The sequence below is a fragment of the Salvelinus fontinalis genome, chromosome 26 (genome assembly GCF_029448725.1).
Source record: "Salvelinus fontinalis isolate EN_2023a chromosome 26, ASM2944872v1, whole genome shotgun sequence".
Classification (NCBI taxonomy): domain Eukaryota; kingdom Metazoa; phylum Chordata; class Actinopteri; order Salmoniformes; family Salmonidae; genus Salvelinus; species Salvelinus fontinalis.
The window spans coordinates 18558043-18584987 of record NC_074690.1 but is presented as its reverse complement, the minus strand read 5'-3'; the positions used below and the strand labels follow the sequence as shown (position 1 = coordinate 18584987).

Below are 26945 nucleotides of genomic sequence, written 5' to 3'. Positions count from 1 at the left end.
TTATTATTATCTACACGTATTGTTTCGTCCCACCTAGACTGCATATCCAGCTTGTGAGCCCACAACTAAATTATAGTGTGCATAGTGGACATGGCAACCTACTATTCTGGGATACTTCTGAAGTTTTGGAAAATGTATAGCTGTAGTAGACTAGCCTATAGTTATTCATATTTGTAATATTATTTGAATTCCAATCAAATATATGAATTAATCAACCGTCCACTTGTCGGCGCTAGAGAACCATACACCATCTTCACCTCTGTTACTATTAGTAGTCCTGTAACATTGTGTATTGTTACATTGTGTAACATTTACATATTTGTTACAATGAAAGGCTGAAACCTTGTTGCTTTTTATGACTGCGAGCTGCTGTAACAGTTACATTTTATGGCAAACCCAAGCATTCATGAAATTCAGAATTAGTGAGAGAGAAGAGTTATAATCTATAAATGTATAATGATTTCATATAAATTCTCATTATTTCATAGGGAAATTTTCATTGGAAATGTGATGGTTATGCATTGCTTGCACAGAGGAAATCAAAGCTTTTGCGTCGCCAAAAAATCGTCCCAGCGCCTTTATTTTCTGTGGTCTTTCTTGTGAGGTGGTGATCAGCAGCTGCACGGACAAGACAGCAGCGCTGCGTTCAGAGACAGGCTTCGGCTGTAACTACACGAAAGGGTAACTAAGAATAACTCTGCAACGGATATATTCAGTGTTAATAGAATCTGCTTCGAACGCATAGGAATGCACTGAAATGCATTCTCCATTTATTTGGATTCTCTTTCGCAGCTCCGCGTATGGAGATCATCTATTTTTGTGATGGCGAGGCGTCTGTTTCCACGTGCCTGGATAAATAAATCGTTATATTTCCAGGTAACAGTTCTACACCGTTTTACAATTTATATTGATTGAGCTCAGTCTACAATCAACCGCGCCACAAGCGAATTGACGTCGTGTGGCCACTGTCATCGACAGCTGTGGTGTGCTTTTTGTCGAGTAATATTACGCACGCGGGACACAGTGCTCCCTCTTAAAATGCTGAAGGGAATCAAATGTTGGTTTTATAGTAGCCTATACAGTAAGGCCATGTATGCGAGGACAGCCACGAGCTAGACATTTAGAGATTGAAAAGACTGTTTTGCTGCAATGCATATTCTTGCATGCTGAAATTGTTGATGCTGCCATGAAGTGCGTCAATTTGGTTTGGAAAAATAGGCTACCCCAAAGAACTGGCAGAAATAAATTGTGCCAGACTCTTTAATAGGATTTTTTAGACTATGGCTATAGGCTACACTTTATTGCATATATCTTTATATACTCTTGTTGAATGTAGGCTAATTCATTGGCTCAATGTAGTCCTGCGATCCTTATTTCATAATATTGTTTTATATTTCATTACAAATTGGTGATGGCGTAATAACAGGTCACGTCCAACAGTAAGGGGTGGATGTGGGTCACCTTTGTCCCTGCCTGAGGCCACCAGCGGCATATTTGATTTACGTGTATCCAGTGCGACAGCAAGAATAATCCGCTGTGCTTAGTAATATGGCTGAACTAAGGGTTTTGGGCACTCGGGGCCTGCAATTCCACTATACCATAAAACGCTTAGTGGAAAGAGGGAAAGAGGGGCCACACAGTGTGTGTATGTGTGTTTCAGTCTGTCTGTTAGTTTGTTTTGTGTTGGATAGTATAAAAGTTTATCTCACTTGGATGTGATAGAGTTGCTTGTGTACTCAGGCTTTGCATCACTGCCCTATCACGATGGTTCCCAATCCATCACTGTGGTAATGTTGACATTGCTCTCAATGTCTGACAGGCTTGCTTTGCTTTTGTTAAATATGTCATGGAGACTTAGCTAATATGTAACTTATTCAAGCCCCTGAATACATTTCTGACCACTGGCTGTAGGGGTGTGTTGAGTGCATTCAATAGCACATTATAATATTATATTTCCATGTTTAGCTATACTTAACAGTTGTTCCACCATCTGTTGAAACACAGCATGTGTTGTATTCAGTGAGGGGAAATGTTCTGAACATTGCAGATATAATCAGAACGAGTAGAGCACACACTGTTCGATCTGTCAGATAATCATATCTGTTCTACAAACCACATTTCTATCTGAACGTTCTGTAACATTACATCCTCCTGAACAGACCACTGTTAGAACAAGATTACTACTCTCTGTAGAATGTGGCCTCTTGGCAGGACGGTCAACAGAATACGCCTGCTACAGTGATTCATGAGGCGACCATAAATCCAAACAGCCTTGACCGGACCAGACACCGGAAATGTAAACGTGGCTCAGCAAATCCATTTATTTATTTATATTTCTTTCCATAGTTGAGCAGATACATTGTTTCAACCTTTTGTCTGTACTTTCATAGGATTGCAGACACTTTAAATGTAGTATAGCTTTTGTTTTTGCTAGTTTAGATATAAAAGGATCCTTGACTACTTATTAATACAAGTGGGTTGAGAGGTTTACAGAGTACTCAGTCCACCACCTATCTGGCACCAAACCCCTTTCTGTGTTGCCAGACTGTCATAGCAACAACGCTATTTCTTGGCAGGCCGTGTAAGTTCTTCACAATGCAAAAGGTTTGGCTGCCATAGGCACAGTACTATTTGATTGCGAAGTGAAATACTGTCTGGCATAGGGTCTTTGTGACATCTAACAACCTATGAGTTCTCAGCTACATCAAATGATGTTTCACCCTGTGTGAATTCCTGAGCCCCCCCCCATCTTTTCCTGAGGTTAACACTACTTGCCAGCATCTGGCTAGTTATTTTGAGCAATGCAAGCTTATAAAAAAGTTTATTGACAACACACTAACACAGCAAGGAAATACTGTATTTACTCAGTAGATAAGTTGCCCTTAAGAAGCAGTTATGAGAGAGAGCAACAGAGAAATAGATAGCAAGGAGCAGTGTGGGAGTGAGCAAGGCCAATGGCAAGTGCTATTATTTCCTTCAGTGTAAAAACAGTCTGTGCTATGTGCAAGCTGCACAGACTAACCCTTGGCAAAGGAGGTGTTTGAAACAGTAAAAGGTGATATTACTATTTTTACTGTTACTGTATTATTAAACATGCGTTAGTGGATGTGACCTGTGGTGACTTAAGTGGCAGGCCTGGCTTATGCAGTGATGCTTTTACTGTAGAGCTAGCCGTGGCCTGGAGTAGGGGAATGCAGGATATCGCGACAGCCTTTATTGCATAATAGTGTCAGGGAATGTGAAAATGGCATACTGTAGACCCTTAGAAGCAAAGAGCAATGGGTTGTAGGACAAATGTTACTCACACATGACAGAGCCGCTAACTGTCTATGAGTCAAAGTGCAACCCAGCGGCGAGAAGTATTTAAACCTATTATTATATGCATTATTGTTGCATAACACGAACACAATTAGCATTTTGGCACCTCATTGACCGTTTTACTTATCAGACGGAAGCTAGTAGATGTGCAATTTTGATCTTACCTGTTTCAACTTGTGAGACTGGAGTATTATTACTGCATGCAAACCAAACACATCGATCAACACGCACACACAGCTCCTCATCGAAACACAAGCACAGGTAGAAGTAGTTACTCTGAAACTCACACAATGACTTTTCAGACATCCTCTGTCTGCCTACAGGCACCCCTATCTGAGGTATCTACTGCAGCTCTCATCCTCCACATACAACACATGTTCTGCCAGTCACATTCTGTCCTATATTTTTATTACATTTATTTATATTTTTAATCCCAGCCTCCGTCCCCGCAGGAGGCCTTTTGCCATTTGGTAGGCCGTCATTGTAAATTAAGAATTTGTTCTTAACTGACTTGTCTAGTTAAAGGTTAAATAAAATAAAAAAGTTATCTTGGCAGATGATATGAGACCTGTTACATAGCCTTTAGCACAGGGCTTAACTTGGGCAGGAGTTCACCGGAACTGAGTATCGGCACCTCAAATGTTCTTCTGCTTGAGTTCCTGCACCTCCTATAGAATATCAGCTCAAATGTATTGAGGAGTTACTTCACATGAATATAAACAGTACCGGCACCTATTTCAGTCCAAGTCAAGCACTGCTTTAGCCTATTGGTTGTAACTCAATTGATTTTACAACTAGGCCGATGTCTCGAGTCTTCAAACACAGACTCATCATGGAGCCTCGTACCTAAGTGACTGCCAGAGCCCTGTATCTTTAAAATGTGTGTTAGCCCACACACACACACTACAGAGGTCAGATCAGATAGTCTAGCGAGGCTTTTGGGAGGGGAATATCTGATCCCTATCTGTTACCGCCTTTCTGTGAGGACAACACTGAAAGATGTGGGTCAGGTTCATTGGGGCATACAGTGGAAAAACAAAATGGGAACGAGCGTTTCTCATACAAGTTCCATTTCACACCGTTTCAGAGGTCAGACAGCTTTCTTCCATTTCGTGTCTGGTGAACACAACTCAGGACTCTCACTCACTCTCTCACACCCCTTTAAGCCATAACTCTGTCACTGTTCAGGCTTATTCTTCTCATCCCAAAACAACACCTCTTTAAGCTCCAGCCCTGGTCATAGTCCTGATTTAGAAATACCAAGTCAGAGAAAGTCGAAGGCGATTGGTCCCTGTCGCCTCATAAGGATCTTATTGGTCGCAGTTGCCTTTCAGACATGCTCTGATTCCAAAATCCACACACTAGCATACCACTTAGTGTGAAGCAATGTATTGTCATGGCAATAGGGCAGCCCTTAACGTCAATTCCTGATTGGGTATGCAACATTAGTATGCTAGTATGGACATTGGAACATAGCCTATGTCTGCATACAGCCTGTTAACCTGTCATGTGATACATGCCACAGCTGAAGTGATAACTCAATTGGTTTACAACTATGTCTCGAGTCTTCTATTACATTAGGACCAATCCAACACTTAACCCCCGAACTCTGTTGTTTAGTCTCAAAGGGACATTGCTGGGCCACTGTGGTTATGAGATCAATAGCTAGAATATGTGACCCCACCATCACTGTGGAAACTACAATACGGCAGGTAGCCTAGTGGTTAGAGCGTTGGACCAGTAACCGAAAGGTTTCTAGATCAAATCCCCGAGCTGACAAGGTAAAAATCTGTCATTCTGTCCCTGAACAAATCAAATCAAGTTTATTTTATATAGCCCTTCGTACATCAGCTAATATCTCGAAGTGCTGTACAGAAACCCAGCCTAAAACCCCAATCAGCAAGCAATGCCGGTGTAGAAGCACGGCGGCTAGGAAAAACTCCCTAGAAAGGCCAAAACCTAGAGAGGAACCAGGCTATGAGGGGTGGCCAGTCCACTTCTGGCTGTGCCGGGTGGAGATTATAACAGAACATGGCCAAGATGTTCAAATGTTCATAAATGACCAGCATGGTCAAATAATAATAATCAGGAGTAAATGTCAGTTGGCTTTTCATAGCCGATCATTAAGAGTATCTCTACCGCTCCTGCGGTCTCTAGAGTGTTGAAAACAGCAGGTCTGGGACAGGTAGCACGTCCGGTGGACAGGTCAGGGTTCCATAGCCGCGGGCAGAACAGTTGAAACTGGAACAGCAGCAAGGCCAGGTGGACTGGGGACAGCAAGGAGTCATCATGCCCGGTAGTCCTGACGCATGGTCCTAGGGCTCAGGTCCTCAGAGAGAGAGAAATAAGGAGAGAATTAGAGAGAGCATACTTAAATTCACACAGGACACCGGATAAGACAGGAGAAGTACTCCAGATATAACCAACTGACCCTAGCCCCCCCCGACACATAAACAACTGCAGCATAAATACTGGAGGCTGAGACAGGAGGGGTCAGGAGACACTGTGGCCCCATCCGATGATACCCCCGGACAGGGCCAAACAGGAAGGATATAACCCCACCCACTTTGCCAAAGCACAGCCCCCACACCACTAGAGGGATATCTTCAACCACCAACTTACCATCCTGAGACAAGGCCGAGTATAGCCCACAACGATCTCCACCACAGCACAAACCAAGGGGATTCGCCAACCCAGACAGGAGGATCACGTCAGTAACTCAACCCACTCAAGTGACGCACCCCTCCTAGGGACGGCATGAAAGAGCACCAGTAAGCCAGTGACTCAGCCCCTGAAATAGGGTTAGAGGCAGAGAATCCCAGTGGAGAGAGGGGAGCCGGCCAGGCAGAGACAGCAAGGGCGGTTCGTTGCTTCAGAGCCTTTCCGTTCACCTTCACACTCCTGGGCCAGACTACACTCAATCATATGACCTACTGAAGAGATAAGTCTTCAGTAAAGACTTGAAGGTTCAGACCGAATCTGTGTCTCTCACATGGGTAGGCAGACTATTCCATAAAAATGGAGATCTATAGGAGAAAGCCCTGTCTCCAGCTGTTTGCTTAGAAATTCTAGGGACAATTAGGAGGCCTGCGTCTTGTGACCGTAGCGCACGTGTAGGTATGTACGGCAGGACCAATTCGGAAAGATAGGTAGGAGCAAGCCCATGTAACGCTTTATAGGTTAACAGTAAAACCTTGAAAACAAGGCAGTTAACCCACTGTTCCTAGGCCGTCATTGTAAATAAGAATTTGTTTTTAACTGACTTGCCCAGTTAAATAAAAGGTTAAAAAATGTAATAAAAATACTGCTGGGCTGTCAGTTTTTGGTCACATGACGGTGTTGATTAGGAAGTGTTAATTAGTATACTGCCATTGACCAGGCTAGCCTCATTTTTCCATCTCATGGCTAAATGGGGCATGTTCTTTATGTTCTCACTCCATTTTTTTGTACTGTAGGTTGTGTGTGTCATATTTAAAGTCAGTGGTTCCCAACCTTTTCCACTTACTGTTCCACCAACTGAATTGTGCTCTGCCCGGAGTACCCTGAAAGTACCCCCTTGTGTATTTTTCCCATTAGGTCTCATGAGTCTTCTCAACTACCCCCTGTGGATAGGCCAAGTACCCCTGTGGATAGGCCAAGTGCCCCTGTGGATAGGCCAAGTGCCCCTGTGGATAGGCCAAGTACCCCTGTGGATAGGCCAAGTGCCCCTGTGGATAGGCCAAGTACCCCTGTGGATAGGCCAAGGGCCCCTGTGGATAGGCCAAGTACCCCTGTGGATAGGCCAAGGACCCTGGAGTCCTAGTACCCCTGGTTGGGAATCACTGTTATAAATCAAAACAGAATAGCTCAACTTAACCAGATCATGAAATTAGTGAAAAATCCATTATTTCTGATGTATTGACAATCAAATAACATCAACCAACTGAACTTAATATATAATTAGTTATATCATATGGTGTGATGTTTACTATGTAGGGTAGGTGCTCGACACACTGTATAATTTCACAACATGACATGGTAGAACTGCATGCTCATGCATTTAAAGGGAATGAAGCAACCAACCAACCGTCTTTCTCTGTTTGACGCCTACAGGCTCGTATCTCCTTTGTGCGGGTGAAATACCTGTTCCTCACCTGGCTGACAGTGTTCGTGGGAGGCTGGGTGATCTACGTCCAGTATTCTAACTACACCGAGCTCTGCCGAGGACATGAGTGCAAGAACGCCATAGTGAGTACAGACACATCTGACATATCATATTCATGACCAACTTTCATATTGTTATGCTTTTATTGATAGACAGGGGAACAGGAATAACAGGAGGAGTGTGTCAAACAGGCTATGGGACAGATTGGAATGACTACATAATATTGGGGTGGCCGATCGGCGATACTAACTGCTGGACCAGCCAGGTCACGACCCAGTTCTACTGTGATACTGTAACGTGTCAGTTTCTTAATTCCATTCTTTTACTTTTAGATTTGTGTGTATTGTTGTGAATTGTTAGATGCTACTGTACTGTTGGAGCTAGGAACACAAGCATTTCGCTACACACGCAATAACATCTGCTAAATATGTGTATGTGACTAATCAAATTTGATTAGATTTTTAGTAGTTGTAGTAGCACTGCTGTAGTGTAGAGCAGGAATCATTAACTAGATTCAGTGGCAGGACGATTATGTTTTCTTGAGTGGATGGTCAGGGGGCCAGAGCAAATTGACCTCAAGAAGCCCATAATGTTGAACTAAAACAGCATTTCAAACCTTGCTTACATTTGTATACGATTGCTTACATTTGTATACATGTTTCTATTTTATTGGAATACTTTGGGACAGATTTCCAAAATGTAAATAACTTGCAGCTGATTTGCTGGTGTTTTTATGGTCTTTTATGTCCAAAAATGTCCAAAAATACAAATTATACGCGGGCCAAATTCGGCTCGCAGGCCGCCAGTTGGGGAACCCTTGTAAAGAGCATCACCCATACAATATCACCCATTTTTATCCTACACCATTTTAACATCATCCATCTCATTCAACCGTTGAGGGTTAGAGCACTGAGGCTTATGAAGCTTAGACACAAAGGCTCAAGGACAAGCTATTTGGCATTCGGACCCTTGCTGTTACCAGAACTGCTACCACGAGACTGATTTAATTCGTAACATGCGAGCGTCAAACAGAGAAAGAAGTTAGTGAAAGGTCTTTGGGTAGTCTGTGGCAGTTAACTTTCATCTTGAGTGAAGTGTTGTTGGTTCTGACCATATAAATAAAACAATAGTGAGGTCACTAAGATTAAAATCTGTCACAAGTGGTTTAAGCGCTATGGTTCTGACTTTGTAATACCTAGCATATTGTTATATTGAATAAATAAATGGAGAGGAAGAGACTAACACTAACCCTCCACTTGTCAGTGTGATAAATACAGGAGGGGCATCATTGACGGCTCGGCCTGCAGCAGTCTGTGTGACAAAGACACCCTCTACCTGGGAAGATGTCTCTCTACCAGCCCCAACCACCAGGTGAGGTAACAGACCATGCCCCTACCTTTGAGCTGCAGGGGTTACTGTAAATCAAATCAAACTGTAGACTTTACCATGAAATGCTTACTTACAATCCCTTAACCAACAGTACAGTTCAAGAAGAAGAAAATATTTACCAAGTAGACTAAAATAAAAAGTAATAAAAAAAAGTAACACAATAAGAATAACGAGGCTATATACAGGGGGCACTGGTATGAGTCGGTGTGCAGGGGTACAGGCTAGTAATCTGTACATGTAGGTGGGGGCGAAGTGAATATGCATAGGTAACAAACAAACAGCGAGTAGCAGCAGTGTACAAGAGGGGGGGTCAATGTAAATTGCCCGGTGGCAATTTTTATGAATTGTTCAGCAGTCTAATGGCTTGGGTATAGAAGCTGTTGAGGAGCCTTTTGGTCCTAGACTTGGCCCTCCGGTACCGCTTGCCGTGCAGAAGCAGAGAAAACAGTCTATGACTTGGGTGACAGGAGTCTCTGAAAATGTTATGGGCTTTTCTCCGACACTGCCTATTATATAGGTCCTAGATGGCAGGAAGCTTGGCCCCAGTGATGTACTGGGCCGTTCGCACTACCCTCTGTAGCGCCTTACAGTCAGATGCTGAGCAGTTGCCATACCAGGCGGTGATGCAACCGGTCAGGATGCTCTCGATGGTGCAGCTGTATAACCTTTTGAGGAGCTGAGGTCCCATGCCAAATCTTTTCAGTCTCCTGAGGGGAAAAAGGCTTTGTCGTGCCCTCTTCACACCTGTCTTGGTATGTTTGGACCATGATAGTTCGTTAGTGATGTGGACACCAAGGAACTTAACTCTCGACCCACTAACGGGGGGCTGTTCGGCCCGCCTTTTCCTGTAGTCCATGATCAGCTCCTTAGTCTTGCTCACATAAAGGGAGAAGTTGTCATCCTGGCACCACACTGCCAGTTCTCTGACCTCCTCCCTATAGGCCGTCTGTTGTGTTGTCAGCAAACATAATGATGGTGTTGGAGTCGTGTTTGGCCATGCGGTCGTGGGTGAACAGGGAATACAGGATAGGACTAAGTACACACCCCTGAGGGGCCCCAGTGTTAACGATCAGCGTGGCAACAACACGTCTGCCTACCCTTACCACCTGGGGGCCCGTCAGGAAGTCCAGGATCCAGTTGCAGAGGGAGGTGTTTAGTCCCAGAGTCCTTAGCTAAGTGATCAGCTTCGTGGGCACTATGGTGTTGAACGCTGAGCTGTAGTCGATGAACAGCATTCTCACATAGGTGTTCCTTTTGTCCAGGTGAGAAAGGGCGGTGTGGATTGAGATTGCGTCATCTGTACTGCAGGGCTCTACGCTGACCAGGTTATTGAAAAATGTAGGCGCACACAAAGAAATGTGTGAGCACAATGAAACATATCTGAGATATTAAAACTAGAATCCTTCATTTTTCTATGCGCACTGGTGCTCCTAAATTAAAATTCCATGTCACAAAGCAAAATATTTAGGTGGATATGCACTTTAGAGGCGGCAGGTAGCCTAGTGGTTAGAGCATTGGGCCAGTTGGATCGAATCAGTCATAAAAATCAGTCATTCTGCCCCTGAACAAGGCAATTAACCCACTGTTCCCCGGTAGGCCGTCATTATAAATAAGAATTTGTTCTTAACTGACTTGCCAAATTAAATAAAAGTTTTTAAAAAATTGAGCCCTGTACAAGCTGTTGGTAGCACTGTAGAGCCCTGTACTGTTCAAGTAGTCTTGGTTTGTTTTAAGTACAGATCCAGGTTTTGTAAAACCAACTTTAGATCAGTGCATCTTGGGACAACCTACTACAACCGGGACCTACAGCCCTAATGTCGACCCAAGAAGGCACTTCGGCAAGTTCCAGTATGTAGCCAATAGTTTTATTGAAGGGTGTGGTGTCTTCAGTAGAAGTTCACTATAGTATTTCCCACGCAGTCAGTCCAGAAGAATAAGTCAGAACCATTGGTCCTTATCGACTGTAGGTGTATAATAATGTAATTCCACTAACTTGGGTCTGGTTGTCCTTCTCATTCCCCTTGCCTGGGCCCTCAGGTTTATACAGGTGGTTGGGGTGATGTGGACGGGGTGATCCGCTGCCGGGTGGGGGAGGTGCTGCACTATGAGCTGGGAGAAGAGCCGGATCCCCGGAGGAAGGCTGCAGTCTTCGACAAACCCACCCGTGGCACGTCTGTGAAGAAGTTCAGAGAGATGGTCTTCAATCACTTCAAGGTTCTGGAACTCCTGCTGCTTTGACTTTAGCATATGCTGTGTCACAATGGCAACATCAGCATAGCATTACAACTATCATTTGTCTTTTGTTGAAAGTGATTTTGTTGTTTCACCATCAGTTTTACCAAAATCTCCAGATTGAGCATGAAACATCACCTTAACTTCTTTCTCTTTTCTTCTTACCTCCCCTTCCCTAACTCCTTCCGTCTCCAGTCAAAGCTGGGCGAGCAGGCCAACCTGGCCAGCCTGGTGACCAAGATCCTCACCGTCGCCGACGGCAACAAGGACGGGCACGTCTCCCTCCCTGAGGCCCGTTCAGCCTGGGCTCTTCTCCAGTTGGATGAGGTGCTGCTGGGCCTGCTCCTCCAGGACCGGGGCCACACCCCTCGGCTGCTGGGCTTCTGTGGGGACCTGTACGTGACCGAGAGGGTCCCCTACGGCCCCCTGTACGGTCTCAGCCTCCCCTGGTCCCTTGAGGCCTGGGTACCCAGTGAGGCCCGACGCAGCATGGACCAGTGGTTCACGCCCTCTTGGCCCCGCAAAGCCAAGATCTCCATGGGTCTCCTGGAGCTGGTGGAGGACATCTTCCACGGCAACTACGGCAGCTTCCTCATGTGCGACCTGAGCGCCGACCATTTCGGCTACACGGACCGTCACGACCTCCGCCTCACCGACCCCAGGGCCATCGTCTCTGAGGACGCGTTCCGGCGAACCATGCGTGCGCTGCACTGCGAGAAGGACGACGACTGTGTGCTGGGGCCGGACTGCCGGACATCGTGCGACATGGCTCAGAGACGATGCAGGGAGGAGGTGACCCAGCCCAACCTGGCCAAGGCATGCAGGGTGCTGAGGGACTACCTTCTGAGAGGGGCGCCGTCAGAGCTGAGGGAGGGGTTAGAGAGGCAGCTGTACGCCTGCATGGCCCTCAGAGGCTCGGCGGGACAGATGGACATGGAGCACTCCCTGATTCTGAACAACCTCAAGGCCCTGCTGTGGAGACAGATATCCCATACTAAAGACTCGTGATGAGGGGACAACACAACCGAGTCCTCAAATACTTAAAAGGAAAGATTCACCCATTTTGAATGTTATCGTTTTTGTGCATCTGAGTGATGTTCTATCGATTCCAGGGGTCATTTCACGTGTCTGAGCTATTGCTGTTCAAGCAGGCAGAAATACAATATAACATTCAAAATGAGTGAAACACAAAAACAACCACTTTGGGTGGATCATTCATTCAAGACGTACTACATTGTTTTATTTATGTTTTGCTGACTCATTGGAAGAATAATAATAATTCCTGTTCAGGATGCTGGAAAATAACTGTAGATCTGCTGTTTATGACAGGGCTCATGGAGTCTTGTTTTCCCCTCAGAAAAAAACAGATGGAACATTTGGTAAGTTATGAACTACACGTTGGAAGTACACTTGCACATTTCAGTTTCTTCAATGTGACCAAGGAATCTATCCGAAGAAACAGTATTATAGAGGTCTAAGGTATTGTTCCAATTCTCTCCTTTCCAGTGTGCACTTGCTCCCTTCTGATTTGAAAGGAAATGACTGGTATAACCAATATGGTGGAAACTTCCTGTAGTCCATACCTCAACCAATCCAATGCTTTTAGATTTATGGGAAATAGTGGATAGTGTACACTTCAGGAGACATTAGAATGTACCCAGCTGTTGACCTGAATTCAATTCCCGAATCGGCCTATGACGAGCCATTATTCTTGGTTTGTGTACCATGTACATTTTTTTTTATCCCCTCTTCTCCCCAATTTTTCGTGGTATCCAATCGCTAGTAATTACTATTACTACTATTGTCTCATCACTACAACTCCCGTACGGGCTCGGGAGAGACGAAGGTCGAAAGCCACGCGTCCTCCGAAGCACAACCCAACCAAGCCGCACTGCTTCTTAACACAGCGCGCCTCCAACCCGGAAGCCAGCCGCACCAATGTGTCGGAGGAAACACCGTGCACCTGGCCCCCTTGGTTAGCGCGCACTGCGCCCGGTCCGCCACAGGAGTCGCTGGAGAGCGATGAGACAAGGATAACCCTACCTGCCAAACCCTCCCTAACCCGGACGACGCTAGACCATTGTGCGTCGCCCCACGGACCTCCCGGTCGCGGCCGGCTGCGACAGAGCCTGGGCGCGAACCCAGAGACTCTGGTTGCGCAGCTAGCACTGCGATGCAGTGCCCTAGACCACACCATGTACATTTTCACTTGTAGTTTACCACTAACCGTGTAGCGTATCATGAGATCATGCTGGAAACTATAAAACTTGGAATTAGTCAACCACTTGTGAAGGAGGTACTGTACATGAACTGCTCGCTTTATTCAGCTTCCTGTTTCTACAATCTTTCAAGCGCAACTTTTAAACAGGAAACCCGGTCTGGTTTCTGAAGGAGCTGAAGCACACAGCTGATTTTGAGGGATCAATGTATGTTTTCCTTGAAATTTGAAACAGCATGATTTTGCACAATAAATCCACATACCACTCACTGTGGTCTCATCTTAATTTCTTTGTCAGCTGAGTTGTGGATTGTCCTGACTGTAGTATGCAGTGACAGTCTGAGGAAATGTAATACCCAATACTAAAAAAATAAATTGTTTTAAAGAGTTCCTAGTATGTTAAATGTTTTCAATCAAGTCTATCATTCAATCACACCAGAATTTCCCCAAAATGTCTAACACACGCCACACTGGCAGAATTTCCATAGAGAGCAAAGTGATGAAGTCATTTGCAATAAATTTATTGAGGCAATGTGCAGTGGTGTCTTTGGAACGGGCAGTGATCCCCGTCCCTCTAACCGTCCGCTGCCTCGGCTTCCTGTGCTCGTAGAAAGCTGGCCTTTTTCTGGGCGACGCGGTCCTTTCTCTGTGCCAGCGAAAGTTTGGCACGGTTCCACCTGCGACAGAAAACAATGCCCCCATTAACCATCAGCACAGTAAACAACATTAAATGGCAGACCGCTCAATGTTTTTAATACTACAAGTGGATATACAGTATACAGGTTGCTTCTCTCAGCCCCGTCTTGAAAGGACAATGGACATCAGCTGTTGCAAATGAAGGACCAACTACATTTTGCTCAGCGTACTTCTTATCATCATAAAGAAGCACTACTCCAAAGAACAATTTGAAAGTGTTCCCAAGCGGAAATCCAGCAACGGTGACAAACCCACCTCTTCTTTTTGACGTCTTTTTTGGGTTTCTTTTCGTGGACTGGGTTCTCTCTGATCGCGGCGTGTGCTTTCTTGTACATCTCCTCTACCTGAAAGAATGACATTGTTTAGACAGAGGTAGGGTAGCGGTTTTGGGACGAGAGTCACAGAACAAACAAATAGCCTTTCAGCACTGGTAATTATTCTTGCTTCTCTCAGCCCCGTCTTGAAAGAACAAAAAAACATCAGCCGTCGCAATTGAAGGACCAACTACATATTGCTCAGAGATCTTGGAATCATCATTAAGAAGCAGCGAATTTACACAGCAAACTGAGAAAGGAGTTGCCAAACCAACTAATACCCTCACACACCAGGAGTAACTACCATCAGTCTGGCAGCATTACATTTCTAATATCTAATTCAGTGGGATGTGCAAAAGGACTTACTGTGTCTGGCGTGACTCCGTTCTTTATGAAGCGCGAGAACTGTTTCTTGTAGGCGTCTTCATCCTCTTCCATCAGGTAGCTCATGTAGTCCGACACGTTCATGCCCATGATGTGTTTGCGATGCATCTCTGTGTTGAACTCTTTGCTCTCCATGTCATAGCCAGGGAATCGTTTTGTGCTGAGGAGAAGAAGATGGTGATGTGGTACAACACTGGATTACTTGGGTTGATTTAGTGACTTTGAATAGTCAAATAAAACAAGTTTTTCCAGAATCACATTGTATAATGACAAAGGCCATGTCTTATTACAGGGCCGATGGTCTGGTCTTGGCCATTCATTATACAAACAAATCCATGGCGAAGAGACATGGACACATTGTATCTCCCGACAGGATCCGCAGTGAGGTGTTCAGCCTTCACTACAGGTTTATGAGAGAACTATCATCCTCTACCCCTCTGTGTTGATCATATAGGACACTTCAAGTCCTAGATGGGCAAAAAAGGGGATACATATTCAGCTTTAAGCTGCACTTAAAGGGATAGTTAGTGATTTTGATCATGAAGTCATTAATCTACTCCCCCCAGAGTCCAATGAACTCATGATACAATTTTGATGTCTCTGCATCCAGTATCAAGGGAGTTAAGAGTTAGTTACCCAGACTAATGTTAACCAGTGTTAGCACAATGATCATGATTCGCATAGACTGTTCGCATAGACTTTGGTGGGCTCAGGAACAGCTGTTCGCATAGACGTTGTCATTGCGCTAACGCTAGTTAAAAAACTTCCTTCGTACTGGACGAAGAGACAAAAATGATATCCACGAGTTCATCTGACTCTGGTGGGGTAGATAAAGAACTTAATTGCCAAAATCTCAAACTAACCTGTGAGGAATTGAGAGCCCACCGTCGACGGCGCCCTTTAGCGCTCCGAACACCTTGTTTCCTGTGGACGTCCTGGCGAGCCCGGCGTCTAGGAAACATGTGAAGGCCCCCGGCTGGCCATCTATACTCTCCACGTTGAACTCGTCTCCCGTCACCTCCACCTGGCCCTCGTACACCTGGTCCAGGCCGAACTTGTTCAGCAGCTGAGGAGACAAAGATGTTTCATTAGAGAAATGCAGTCTAAGATTTAGCAGCAACTCCTGTTGACAATTCATATCTAATGAATAGAATCTTGATAAACTGAAAATTCATTGCATTAATTGTGCTGCTGGATATCAGACTCAGTTAAGGAATATCCCCACACCAGCTTACCCCCCCCCCCAAAAATCAAAGAGTTCAGTGTATTAGACAAAATTATAAGCATTTGCTAGCATCAAATCTATACACAAAGGGAAGTCCACAAAGGCCGGGTCTGTCTTGCTTTGTCAGCACAATGATACTGGTTCTGGCTATGGTGGAAGGTTTTAGTCAAAAGCCCTCAAACCCAACATCAGCAACAATTCCTCTCCCATAATTTGAAAAAAAGTATCATTTGCCAGTGCAGAACTGCAGATGAATGGCTACACAGGTGTCATCAACACCCTGACATACAACTTCACTCAAGGGAAAGTCATGCCTGATGAATCACAATGACTTCAACTAGCTACCTCATGAAAACAGAAAAATTAACTATGAGAAAAAGCAGGAAATCTTAGCACGAGTGCACACATGTGGCCATCTCTATGGGATTGCACAATGACATGTAGCTATGCATTCTTCTCTGTTTGAGACTTCAGTATGTGTATGCATATAGTATGTGTGTAAGCATGTCATAGGGGGTGTGTGTGTGACCCTTACCCTGCGAGCCAGCAGAAGGCCCGTGCAGTAGGCTGCAGCGTAATTTGTCAGTCCCACGGTGATGCCATACTTGAGCAGCTCATGGGAGTAGGCAGCAGCGACAATCTGGTCTCCCTCGATCTTGGCGTAGGCAATCTGAAGCAATTGATAAAAGTGGTGAGGGCCAGGATGTGTATTTACAAATCTAAATAGTTGTTGAAATCACACCAAGGCTGCACACATCAGCCCTCCAGCAATCACCTGGCAACAGATATCTCTGTTGGAGAATCTCACAATCATCCTGTATTTGGGTGTGTTGTACTTGTTCTTGTCTTGGATGACCAGGCGCTTACGGGCAAAGTAGTCAGTCTTACCCTCTGTCAAAGACAAATCACACCAAACACACAACTGGTTAGTATGCCAGCATTAGCCAATAGGACAATGACAATTACAAGACTATCTTGCTTCTCTCAGCCCCGTCTTGAAAGAACAAAAAAACATCAGCCGTCGCAAATGAAGGACCAACTACATATTGCTCAGAGATCTTGGTATCATCATTAAGAAGCAACGAATTTAACGCACAAGTTGAAAACTGGTTAGTATTCACCATTAAAATAAGCCAATTAACACACTGTTCTACAATCTATTGAGTCCGTGGCTCGTAAATGTGCATTACATAAAGAAAATTGTATGATTATTCACCTCGCCTTCTCCTGAATTTCACCTGGTATCTCTTGAAGTACGCCTTACTTTTCACTACTTTCACGAAGCCCTGTGGAGGAGAGAAGTGAGACATCTGCCATTGCATATTTCTGGTGACATGGGTGTCACTCACCTAACGTGCAATACATATTACTGCAGTGTAAGTTCTCCATGGCACAGCTAGCTTGGCCGGTTGAAACACTTTTCTTCAGACTGGTGGCCAATTTGCAAACCTAACTTGCTAGGTAACGTTAGGACTTTCAAATAAGAATATCGACTGACAACTTCTTCACACAATGACCAGTTTCATTCGCATGGAAGATAAGCAGGCCGATATATTAACAACAAACACGTTATGCAATTGGCATGACATTATTTATTAATAGGAATAACTAAGAAATGTCAAAGGCCTTTGAGCGCCATATCACCACGCTGGAACCTAGCATTCAGCTGACCGGTGAAAGTTTATATCACAAATCCAACGTCATCCATTTCAAAAGAAACGAACATCAGACATAGAAATGCACAAGACAAGTAATAGCATTAAATGTTTAATGTTGACAGTATATGACGACAATATATTTACCATTTTTGCAGTTTTTCCAACTTCTCAGTTGACAGCCTTTTCCAGAGCTGGTAAAATATGCTGACGTTGCAGACAGGATGTGTGTTCTTGTAAATAGAAACTGTAATGCACGCCACCTAGTGGATTGGAAGAGAAATTGTATGAATATTAACAAAAAATATCAAATAAAATGTATCTCAGATCGCTAGCCTCGGCTTCAGGTGAATGCCTGGGCAGAGGCTACAATATTAGTCTCTGATGTGTCTCCTATCTGTGCAAGGATGCAAGCAAAGTTGCAAAAATATTTACGCTTTTGCAAGAATAATCTATTCTGGCCTCTCAAATATGAATATCCCCATAATGAAGGCAAAGACACAATACACATACAACAAGGAACTAACACCCATGAAACTACATTCAAAATCAATTCTGACTAAGTAAAGAATCCCTGTATGACATTGTGAATCACATACATGACATTGTGTGGTAAAACTTTATATGTGTGTTGTTCCCCTCCAGCGCCACTGGATGTTCTTACCATGGGTGAGGATAATAAACCATCACAGAGTTTCAAGTTTTAATGTCAAATGTAACCTTTATTTAAACTAGGCAAGTCAGTTAAGAACACATTCTTATTTACAATGACGGCATACACCGGCCAAAACAAGCGCACAGGTACAGAGCTCGCCTTTCTTGCGAGCTCCAAACCCAACAATGCAGTAATCAATATCAATGTAGCACTAAAAATAAACAGGTAGAATAACAGGTAGTATAAAAACACACCAGAAATAGAATAAGAAACAAAGGGTCATTGTCCTGGCTGACATTTACCAAGACACCAGCAGAGGGCAGCAGCAACCCATTCCAGTGTACAGTAGCCCAGCCCTGCAGTATGTGATCTCGGGAATAAGGTATTTGGGGAGTACAGGCTAGTGGTAATGGCTGGAATGGAACCCATAAAACGGTATCAAACACATTGAACATATGGAAACCACATGTTTGACTCCGTTCCATTCATTCCATTCCAGCCATTACAATGAGCCTGTCCTCCTATAGCTCTTCACACCAGCCTCCTCTACTACGCAGTGGTATTCAACTCTTACCCTACGAGGTCCGAAGCCTGCTGGTTTTCTAATGTACCTGACAAGTAATTACACCCACTGGTGTACCAGGTTCCCCCCTTACTAGAGGGGAACAATGACAAAAAGCAGTGGAAGTGCTTCAAGGTCATGAGTTGAATTTGAGAGGCCAATAGCCTATATACTTTTTACTGTTTCAAAGGAGAGTATTTCTTCCTTTTTGGATAGGTATAGATTAGAACAAGATGGGGAGACAGAGTTGCTGGTCATAGAGCAGGTTTCGAACCCTTGCCCGAAGGGACTATGTGTAGACCCAACTTGGCAGCACTACCACCAGACCAGACTGCCACTGCTTTACTTTATTTATTTCTATGCTGCCTTCTGAAATGAATTAATTAATATTTAGAAAAAAAGTTATCTGTTGTTAATGGCATTTTTAAATAGACTGAGTATAAGGGTTCTGAATTGAATAGGATGTTGTGATATTAATCACAACCTCATGCTCCTTTGTAAACTGCATTGTGAAACGTCATGACTCATGAAAAGTGGGATTTTTAGAACTAACCCAAGATAGACCCCAACCTGTAGTATCCAATGGGAACAAATGAATCCTAGTGGGCAGAACAAGCAAGGAGGTGGGCAGAGCCAAGCATGAGATAGCGAGATCCTTTTGGCACGTTCTAGCGTGTACAGTATTAGCATATTTGCATATTGGTCACAAGCATTTCACTACACTCGCAATAACATCTGCTAACCATGTGTATGTGACCAATAACATTTGATTTAATTGTATTTCATTAGGGAACGCCAACTCTGTGAAGTGTGAGTGTGCAATAACTCAATTCACCCTTGCACTCCTAAAAAACTACCCTTTTAGAAACTTTGGCAAAGGGTAAAGTCAACAAACTTAATACACTCTGTTTTTTACAAATTCTAGTTTTGGAAACATAAAACTGTACTGAGATCAAATGTTTCATCAATGAGAAAATTAGCAGAATGTCGTACAAAATCCATCTCGCTCCGTCTTCTCCCACTGCCGGCCACTGGGCTTCCTCTCATCACCATATTTGGTAGTGAGTGGAAACATCAACCGGATGCTTCTCACATTTATACATTCGATGAAAAATCTGCTTCATTGTTCTATCTGTGACTGAACTAGCTGGCTAGCTGAATTGTGCTAAATTTCATCCTCATAGAGCCCGCCAGTTTGTAGTCTGAATACTGAACGCTAGCTACTGAACCATTGCTCCATTTGGTTGCCCATCAGTATCTGCTCTGCTGTCCTGGAGCGCGATGGCAGGGACAGCCACAGTATCTTTTCTGCTGTCCTAGAGAGCGATGGCAGGGACAGCCACGGTATCTGCTCTGCTGTCCTGGAGATCGATGCCAGGGACAGAAAAAAAGAAAGATAGAAAATATAAAACATTAAGATTTCTTCATCGCACTATGAGTTTGTTAAAATTTAGCCCTATCTGTAGATCACCCAACCCCTAAAAAGGAACCAATGTCTTCTCCTTTTCTTGATAAAATGACCGATAAGATCTTTCTCTCTCACTCTCAGTGAGAATATCACTGCTGTCATTCAGTCACATTGGGTCCTAGTGAACAGGTCACTGCAGAACTGGTTTCGCAAGAGAGAGCAACTGTGAAAGGAGAGCCGGACTACCCCATTTGGGGCCCCAGGGGACCAACCTTTTTTGGGGGGTGAAAACAGATAACTTCATGCATTTCAACAAATTGTGTGTTGAAAAAATGTTTTAGAATGCTATTCTACACGTTTTGTCATGAGGCTATGAGAAAATGTACAGTTTTAAAGCTAATTTCCTGCAATTCTATACTTTTGGCAATGGGTCAGAGAGAAAGAATGTGCTGTTTTATAGCTTATCTCATGATATTGTTCACATTTCCTGCTATTCTACACATTTTTCCATGAGGCTGAGACATAGTTTAGTAGTTTTAAAGCTCATTTTCATGTCATTCTAAAGATGTTGCTATCCTATGGTATCTGGGGGTCCCCAACCTCAAAAATATTTTGGTTGGTAGCCTTCTTGAAGGTCGAGGGCCCTAGGGCATGTGCCCTGAGTGCCCATCCAGTACAGTTCAGTCATCTTGTAGTGCCTGTAATAGAACTAGGTGGTTGAGTGAGAAGCCACCCATGGTTGACTGGTGCTGCAGAAGAACAGACAAATCTTGCATAGGATGACTGTGGATGCAGAACGTCAATTCAGTGGAGTCACGGTATCTGCTCTGCTGTCCTGGAGCGCGATGGTAGGGACAGCCACCGTATCTGCTCTGCTGTCCTGGAGAGCGATGGCAGGGACAGCCACGGTATCTGCTCTGCTGTCCTGGAGAGCGATGGCAGGGACAGTCACGGTATCTGCTCTGCTGTCCTGGAGAGCGATGGCAGGGACAGTCACGGTATCAGCTCTGCTGTCCTGGAGAGCGATGGCAGGGACAGCCACACCCAGTTAAGTTAGCAAGGGTAAATTCTAACTGTATAAGAAATTAGTTAAGGTTTGCCAAAATTGGTTACCTATTGGAATGCAGTTAAAAAAATGGCCACATTGCAATACCCATACTAAGTATACCACTTAGAATGCATGTTCAATACATTGCTTCACACTAAATGGTATGCTAGTGTGAATATATTGGGACAGAGTCTCCCTTGACATGGAAGCAGCCACGCCCAGTCTGCTGATCCAGCTCTTCCCTGGTAGGACCGGTGGTGATGAGTAGAGACCATTGACCTATATGTGGTAACCTCCCCCAATGAGCACTCTGCTTTGATTAATCAGCCTAGTATCATGCAGCAGTCAAGCCTTGGGAAGGTCCTCAGTCACAGGGGCCAACTATAGGACAGGATGCTTGAAATGTTTATGCTAAAAATCACTATTGTGTGTGTACCTCACTCACAAGGTAAAATATTGATGACTCTTTGATAATTCAAAACAAATGTTATTATCATACATATTGAAGTTGTCTATCATTCATTGTTTATTAAATTATGTTAAAATCACATTACCCGTCCGCCTAAAAATGAAACTTTTTCCACCTCCTTGTCATGTTTGTGAAACGGTCTTTGAGATAAGATCCAAAAGGTCTACAGTTCATTTGAAGAACATTCAAAACGTTTTAGAATGTTACGGCATTCTGATTAGCCAAATTATGTTCTCTTTGCACAATTTTGCAAACTTTACAGTGTTTCTCATTTGTAATTATATATATAGACAGAGAGATAACAGTACAGTAGAACATCAATGACGGATAAACTATTAAATAACGTTTCCCAGAGTTTGATATGTCCGTTCAAGTACATAACAAACAACTGCCTAGCCGGTCGACTCAAACCCCGGTCTCACGATATAGAAAGATAAAACATTTAGATTTCTTCATCGCACTATGAGTTTGTTAAAATGTAGCCCTATCTGTAGATCACCCAACCCCTAAAAAGGAACCAATGTCTTCTCCTTTTCTGGATAAAATGACCGATAAGATCTTTCTCTCTCACTCTCAGTGAGAACATCACTGCTGTCATTCAGTCATATTGGGTCCTAGTGAACAGGTCACTGCCATTCCCAAGCTCTGTTCTGCAGAACTGGTTTCGCAAGAGAGAGCAACTGTGAAAGGAGAGCCGGACTACCCCATTTGGGGCCCCAGGGGACCAACCTTTTTTGGGCGGTGAAAACAGATAACTTCATGCATTTCAACAAATTGTGTGTTGAAAAAAATGTTTTAGAATGCTATTCTACATATTTTGTCATGAGGCAATGATAAAATTTTCAGTTTTAAAGCTAATTTCCTGCAATTCTATACTTTTGGCAATGGGTCAGAGAGAAAGAATGTGCTGTTTTATAGCTTATCTCAAATCAAATCAAATCAAATTTATTTATATAGCCCTTCTTACATCAGCTGATATCTCAAAGTGCTGTACAGAAACCCAGCCTAAAACCCCAAACAGCAAGCAATGCAGGTGTAGAAGCACGGTGGCTAGGAAAAACTCCCTAGAAAGGCCAAAACCTAGGAAGAAACCTAGAGAGGAACCAGGCTATGAGGGGTGGCCAGTCCTCTTCTGGCTGTGCCGGGTGGAGATTAAAACAGAACATGGCCAAGATGTTCAAATGTTCATAAATTACCAGCATGGTCAAATAATAATAATCACAGTAGTTGTCGAGGGTGCAGCGAGTCAGCACCTCAGGAGTAAATGTCAGTTGGCTTTTCATAGCCGATCATTAAGAGTATCTCTACCACTCCTGCAGTCTCTAGAGAGTTGAAAACAGCAGGTCTGGGACAGGTAGCACGTCCGGTGAACAGGTCAGGGTTCCATAGCCGCAGGCAGAACAGTTGAAACTGGAGCAGCAGCACGGCCAGGTGGACTGGGGACAGCAAGGAGTCATCATGTCAGGTTGTCCTGAGGCATGGTCCTAGGGCTCAGGTCCTCCGAGAGAGAGAAAGAAAGAGAGAAAGAGAGAATTAGAGAGCATACTTAAATTCACACAGGACACCGGATAAGACAGGAGAAGTACTCCAGATATAACAAACTGACCCTAGCCCCCCGACACATAAACTACTGCAGCATAAATACTGGAGGCTGAGACAGGAGGGTTCACATTTCCTGCTATTCTACACATTTTTCCATGAGGCTGAGAGATAATGTAGTAGTTTTAAAGCTAATTTTGCTATCCTATAGTATCTGGGGGTCCCCAACCTCAAAATATTTTGGTTGGTAGCCCCCTTGAATGTCGGGGGCCCTAGGGCATGTGCCCTGAGTGCCCATCCAGTACAGTCCAGTCATCTTGTAGTGCCTGTAATAGGCCTAGGTGGTTGAGTGAGAAGCCACCCATGGTTGACTGGTGCTGCAGCAGAACAGACACATCTTGCATAGGATGACTGTGGATGCAGAACGTCAATTCAGTGGAGTCCTAGTTTTTTCCATTCAACACAAAAGTGGTTTCAAGCCCTAATTACAATAAAGGCCTACATAAAACCACATTTGTGTTAGTACCTACTATGGGCTGTCTGGCTCGGAAAAGGCAAATTTGTCCTAAATTTACTCATTATGATAGATTACCCTACAAGGAATAAGTAAATTACATGCCAAATATATAGCGGAAATAGTGGAGATGGCACTAAGATCTAGCAACTCCTGTTTGAAAAGGTGTTTTGTTCTCAGTCAGCTATGTGACAGTATGACCAGACTTCTCACACCTTATTTAGAGAAGAAAATCTCTTTGTCAAAACTAGGTCTGCAAAGCTACTGGTAATTTACCAAAGATAACTGAATCTTCTGTAATTTTGGTAATTAGCAGGTAATCTATGGCAATCTATGGTAACTTTGGTAATTTATACTTGAACAACCTTTAAATATATTCATGTAGAGTATTTTTATATCTGTGTCGACTTTCTGGTGGATAGGGAAAGGGAAAGTGGGATACCTAGTCAGTTGTCCAACTGAATGTATTCAACTGATGTCACAACTTCTGCCGAAGTCGGTCCCTCTTCTTGTTCGTGCGGCTTTCGGCGGTCGACGTCACCTGCCTTCTAGCCATCGCTGATCCACTTTTCATTTTCCATTTCTTTTGTCTTTGTTTTACACACCTGGTTTCAATTCCCCAATTACATGTTCATTATTTAACCCTCTGTTTCCCCATGGTTTTTGTGCGTGATTGTTTTATGTATGTTCGGTCCGTTATTGTGGGCTCGGTATTACGACATGTTATTGGAATATTTGAGTAAAGTTACTTGTGTTACTCATCTCTGCTGTCCTGCGCCTGACTCCTCTGCACCAGCTACACCCAGACCACTACATGGAGTCAGCAGGAGCAGTCAACCCCTCTTTGGCGGCCGAGGAGCGTGTCCAGCACCATGCGACCATGTTGCAACGTCTCGGCACCGCCATGGATTGTGTGCTGCAGACGACGGACCGATGGGAGACAGGAGGAGTTCTTCCAGCGCCTCCACCGGCACCACTACAACAGGCACCACTGTTCACCCCTCCTTCACCCGGTCCCAGTGGGATTCGGCTTGCGCTCCCGAGGGAGTATGATGGGACGGCTGCCGGATGCCAGGGGTTCCTACTGCAGCTGGAACTCTACCTGGCGACCGTCCACCCGGCTCCTTCGGGACGTGAGAGCGTGTCCGCCCTTGTCTCCTGTCTCTCAGGGAAAGCCCTGGAATGGGCCAACGCCGTATGGGGGGAAGGAGAAGCGGTGTTGGATCATTACGCGGACTTCAGTTTTCGACCACCCGCCTGAGGGTAGAGCGGCAGGTGAACGTCTGTTCCACCTGAGGCAGGGGACGAGGAGCGCACAGGAGTTCGCCTTGGTCTTCCGGACCCTGGCCGCCAGTGCAGGAGGGATCAACAGGGCCCTGATCGATCACTACCGGTGCAGTCTGCATGAGGACGTCCGTCGGGAGTTGGCCTGCAGGGACACCACTCTCACGTTTGACCAGCTGGTGGTCCTGTCCATCCGGCTGGATAACCTGCTGGCTACCCGTGGACGTCCGGATCGGGGCCAGTCAGTTCCATCCCCCGCTCCAACGCCCATGGAGCTGTGAGGTGCTGCACTAAGGGCGACCAGAGGGAGGGCCGTTCCCTGTACCATCTGTGGCCGCAGAGGGCACACTGCTGGTCGGTGCTGGGGAGGTTCCTCTGGGAGTCGAGGCAGCAAGCAGGACACTCTTGTGTCACCCCAGGTGAGTCAGCACCAGGCTCACTCAGAGCCACCTGTTGCTCACATGTTTTGTTTATAAATTTTCCTGAGTTTTCCCCGCATTTCCAGCATAAGGCACTCGTAGATTCCTGTTCCTGTGGATATGCCCTTCCCTGTGCACGCCCTAGATAAATGACCATTAGAGTCAGGGTTAATTAGGGAGGCCACCGCACCACTGGGCATGGTTACGCAGGAGGGTCACAAGGAGAGAATTAGTCTTTTCCTTATTGATTCTCCTGTGTTTCCCGTGGTGCTGGGTCTACCCTGGTTGGCCTGTCATAACCCCACTATTTTGTGGCAACAAAGGGCTCTCAAGGGGTGGTCACAAGAGTGCTCGGGGAGGTGTTTAGGGGTTTCCGTCGGTGCTACTACGGTGGAAAGTCCAGAACAGGTCTCCACCGTGCGCATCCCCTCTGAATATGCCGATTTGGCTCTCGCCTTCTGTAAGAAGAAGGCGACTCAATTACCACCCTATCGACGGGGGGATTGTGCGATAAATCTCCTGGTAGACGCAGCACTTCCCAGGAGTCACGTGTATCCCCTGTCACAGGAGGAGACGGCGGCTATGGAAACATATGTCTCCGAATCCCTGGGGCAGGGGTACATTCGGCCCTCCACTTCACCTGCCTCCTCGAGTTTATTTTTTGTGAAGAAGAAGGATGGAGGTCTGCGCCCGTGCATTGACTATCGAGGTATCAACCAAATCACTGTGAGGTACAGCTACCCACTGCCTCTCATAGCCAGTGCGATAGAGTCAATGCACAGGGCACGCCTCTTCACAAAATTGGATCTCAGGAGCGCTTACAACCTGGTGCGTATCCGGGAGGGGGACGAGTGGAAGACGGCATTTAGTACCACCTCAGGGCACTATGAGTACCTTGTCATGCCGTACGGGTCGATGAATGCTCCATCAGTCTTCCAGGCCTTTGTAGACAAGATCTTCCGGGACCTGCACGGGCAGGGTGTAGTGGTGTATATCGACGACATTCTGATATACTCCGCTACACGCGCCGAGCATGTGTCCCTGGTGCGCAGGGTCCTTGGTCGACTGTTGGAGCATGACCTGTACGTCAAGGCTGAGAAATGTCTGTTCTTCCAACAGTCCGTATCCTTCCTAGCATATCGCATTTCCACTTCAGGGGTGGAGATGGAGAGTGACCGCATTTCAGCCATGCGTAATTGGCCGACACCCACCACGGTAAAGGAAGTGCAGCGGTTTCTAGGGCTTGCCAACTACTACCGAAGGTTTATCCGGGGCTTTGGTCAGGTAGCGGCTCCCATTACCTCACTGCTGAAGGGGAGACCGGTGCGACTGCAGTGGTCGGCTGAGGCGGACAGGGCTTTTGGTCACCTGAGGGCTCTATTTACCTCGGCTCCCGTGCTGCTCATCCGGATCCCTCTTTGGCATTCATAGTGGAGGTGGACGCGTCCGAGGCTGGGATAGGAGCCGTGCTC

The 26945-nt window shown here is 45.1% G+C and overlaps 2 protein-coding genes and 2 non-coding genes across 4 annotated transcripts; 1 reads left to right on the top strand and 3 right to left on the bottom strand.

Moving 5' to 3' along the window:
- The first annotated feature begins 554 nt into the window (after positions 1-554).
- On the top strand, positions 555-13688 carry LOC129823819 (divergent protein kinase domain 1A-like). The gene is made up of 6 exons (XM_055882836.1): positions 555-681; positions 793-876; positions 7411-7545; positions 8726-8833; positions 10889-11065; positions 11279-13688. Exons 2-6 carry the CDS (start codon positions 823-825, stop codon positions 12089-12091), a joined length of 1287 nt encoding a protein of 428 aa, XP_055738811.1. The 5' UTR covers positions 555-681; positions 793-822; the 3' UTR covers positions 12092-13688.
- A 118-nt stretch (positions 13689-13806) lies between these two features.
- Positions 13807-17817, bottom strand: LOC129823820 (60S ribosomal protein L5-like). Its single transcript, XM_055882837.1, has 8 exons — positions 17723-17817; positions 17137-17206; positions 16696-16811; positions 16456-16590; positions 15559-15761; positions 14678-14855; positions 14253-14341; positions 13807-13978 (listed from the first exon to the last, which is right to left on the bottom strand). Exons 1-8 carry the CDS (start codon positions 17723-17725, stop codon positions 13876-13878), a joined length of 897 nt encoding a protein of 298 aa, XP_055738812.1. The 5' UTR covers positions 17726-17817; the 3' UTR covers positions 13807-13875.
- LOC129824623 (small nucleolar RNA SNORA26) lies at positions 15051-15174 on the bottom strand. Its single transcript, XR_008754776.1, has one exon. It is a non-coding gene; the product is annotated as a small nucleolar RNA SNORA26 (small nucleolar RNA).
- On the bottom strand, positions 16898-16997 carry LOC129824616 (small nucleolar RNA SNORD21). Its single transcript, XR_008754770.1, has one exon. It is a non-coding gene; the product is annotated as a small nucleolar RNA SNORD21 (small nucleolar RNA).
- Positions 17818-26945: the final 9128 nt, after the last annotated feature.

Excerpts from the sequence above, each read along its gene's own strand:
- LOC129823819 (XM_055882836.1), top strand. The coding sequence starts at position 823 with ATGGCGAGGCGTCTGTTTCCACGTGCCTGGATAAATAAATCGTTATAT. Across the intron at positions 7,546-8,725 it reads ATGAGTGCAAGAACGCCATA|TGTGATAAATACAGGAGGGG; the intron begins GTGAGTACAGAC and ends TCCACTTGTCAG. Across the intron at positions 8,834-10,888 it reads CTACCAGCCCCAACCACCAG|GTTTATACAGGTGGTTGGGG; the intron begins GTGAGGTAACAG and ends CTGGGCCCTCAG.
- LOC129823820 (XM_055882837.1), bottom strand. Across the intron at positions 16,812-17,136 it reads GAAATTCAGGAGAAGGCGAG|AGGGTAAGACTGACTACTTT; the intron begins GTGAATAATCAT and ends TGTCTTTGACAG. Across the intron at positions 16,591-16,695 it reads ACAGAGATATCTGTTGCCAG|ATTGCCTACGCCAAGATCGA; the intron begins GTGATTGCTGGA and ends CAATTGCTTCAG.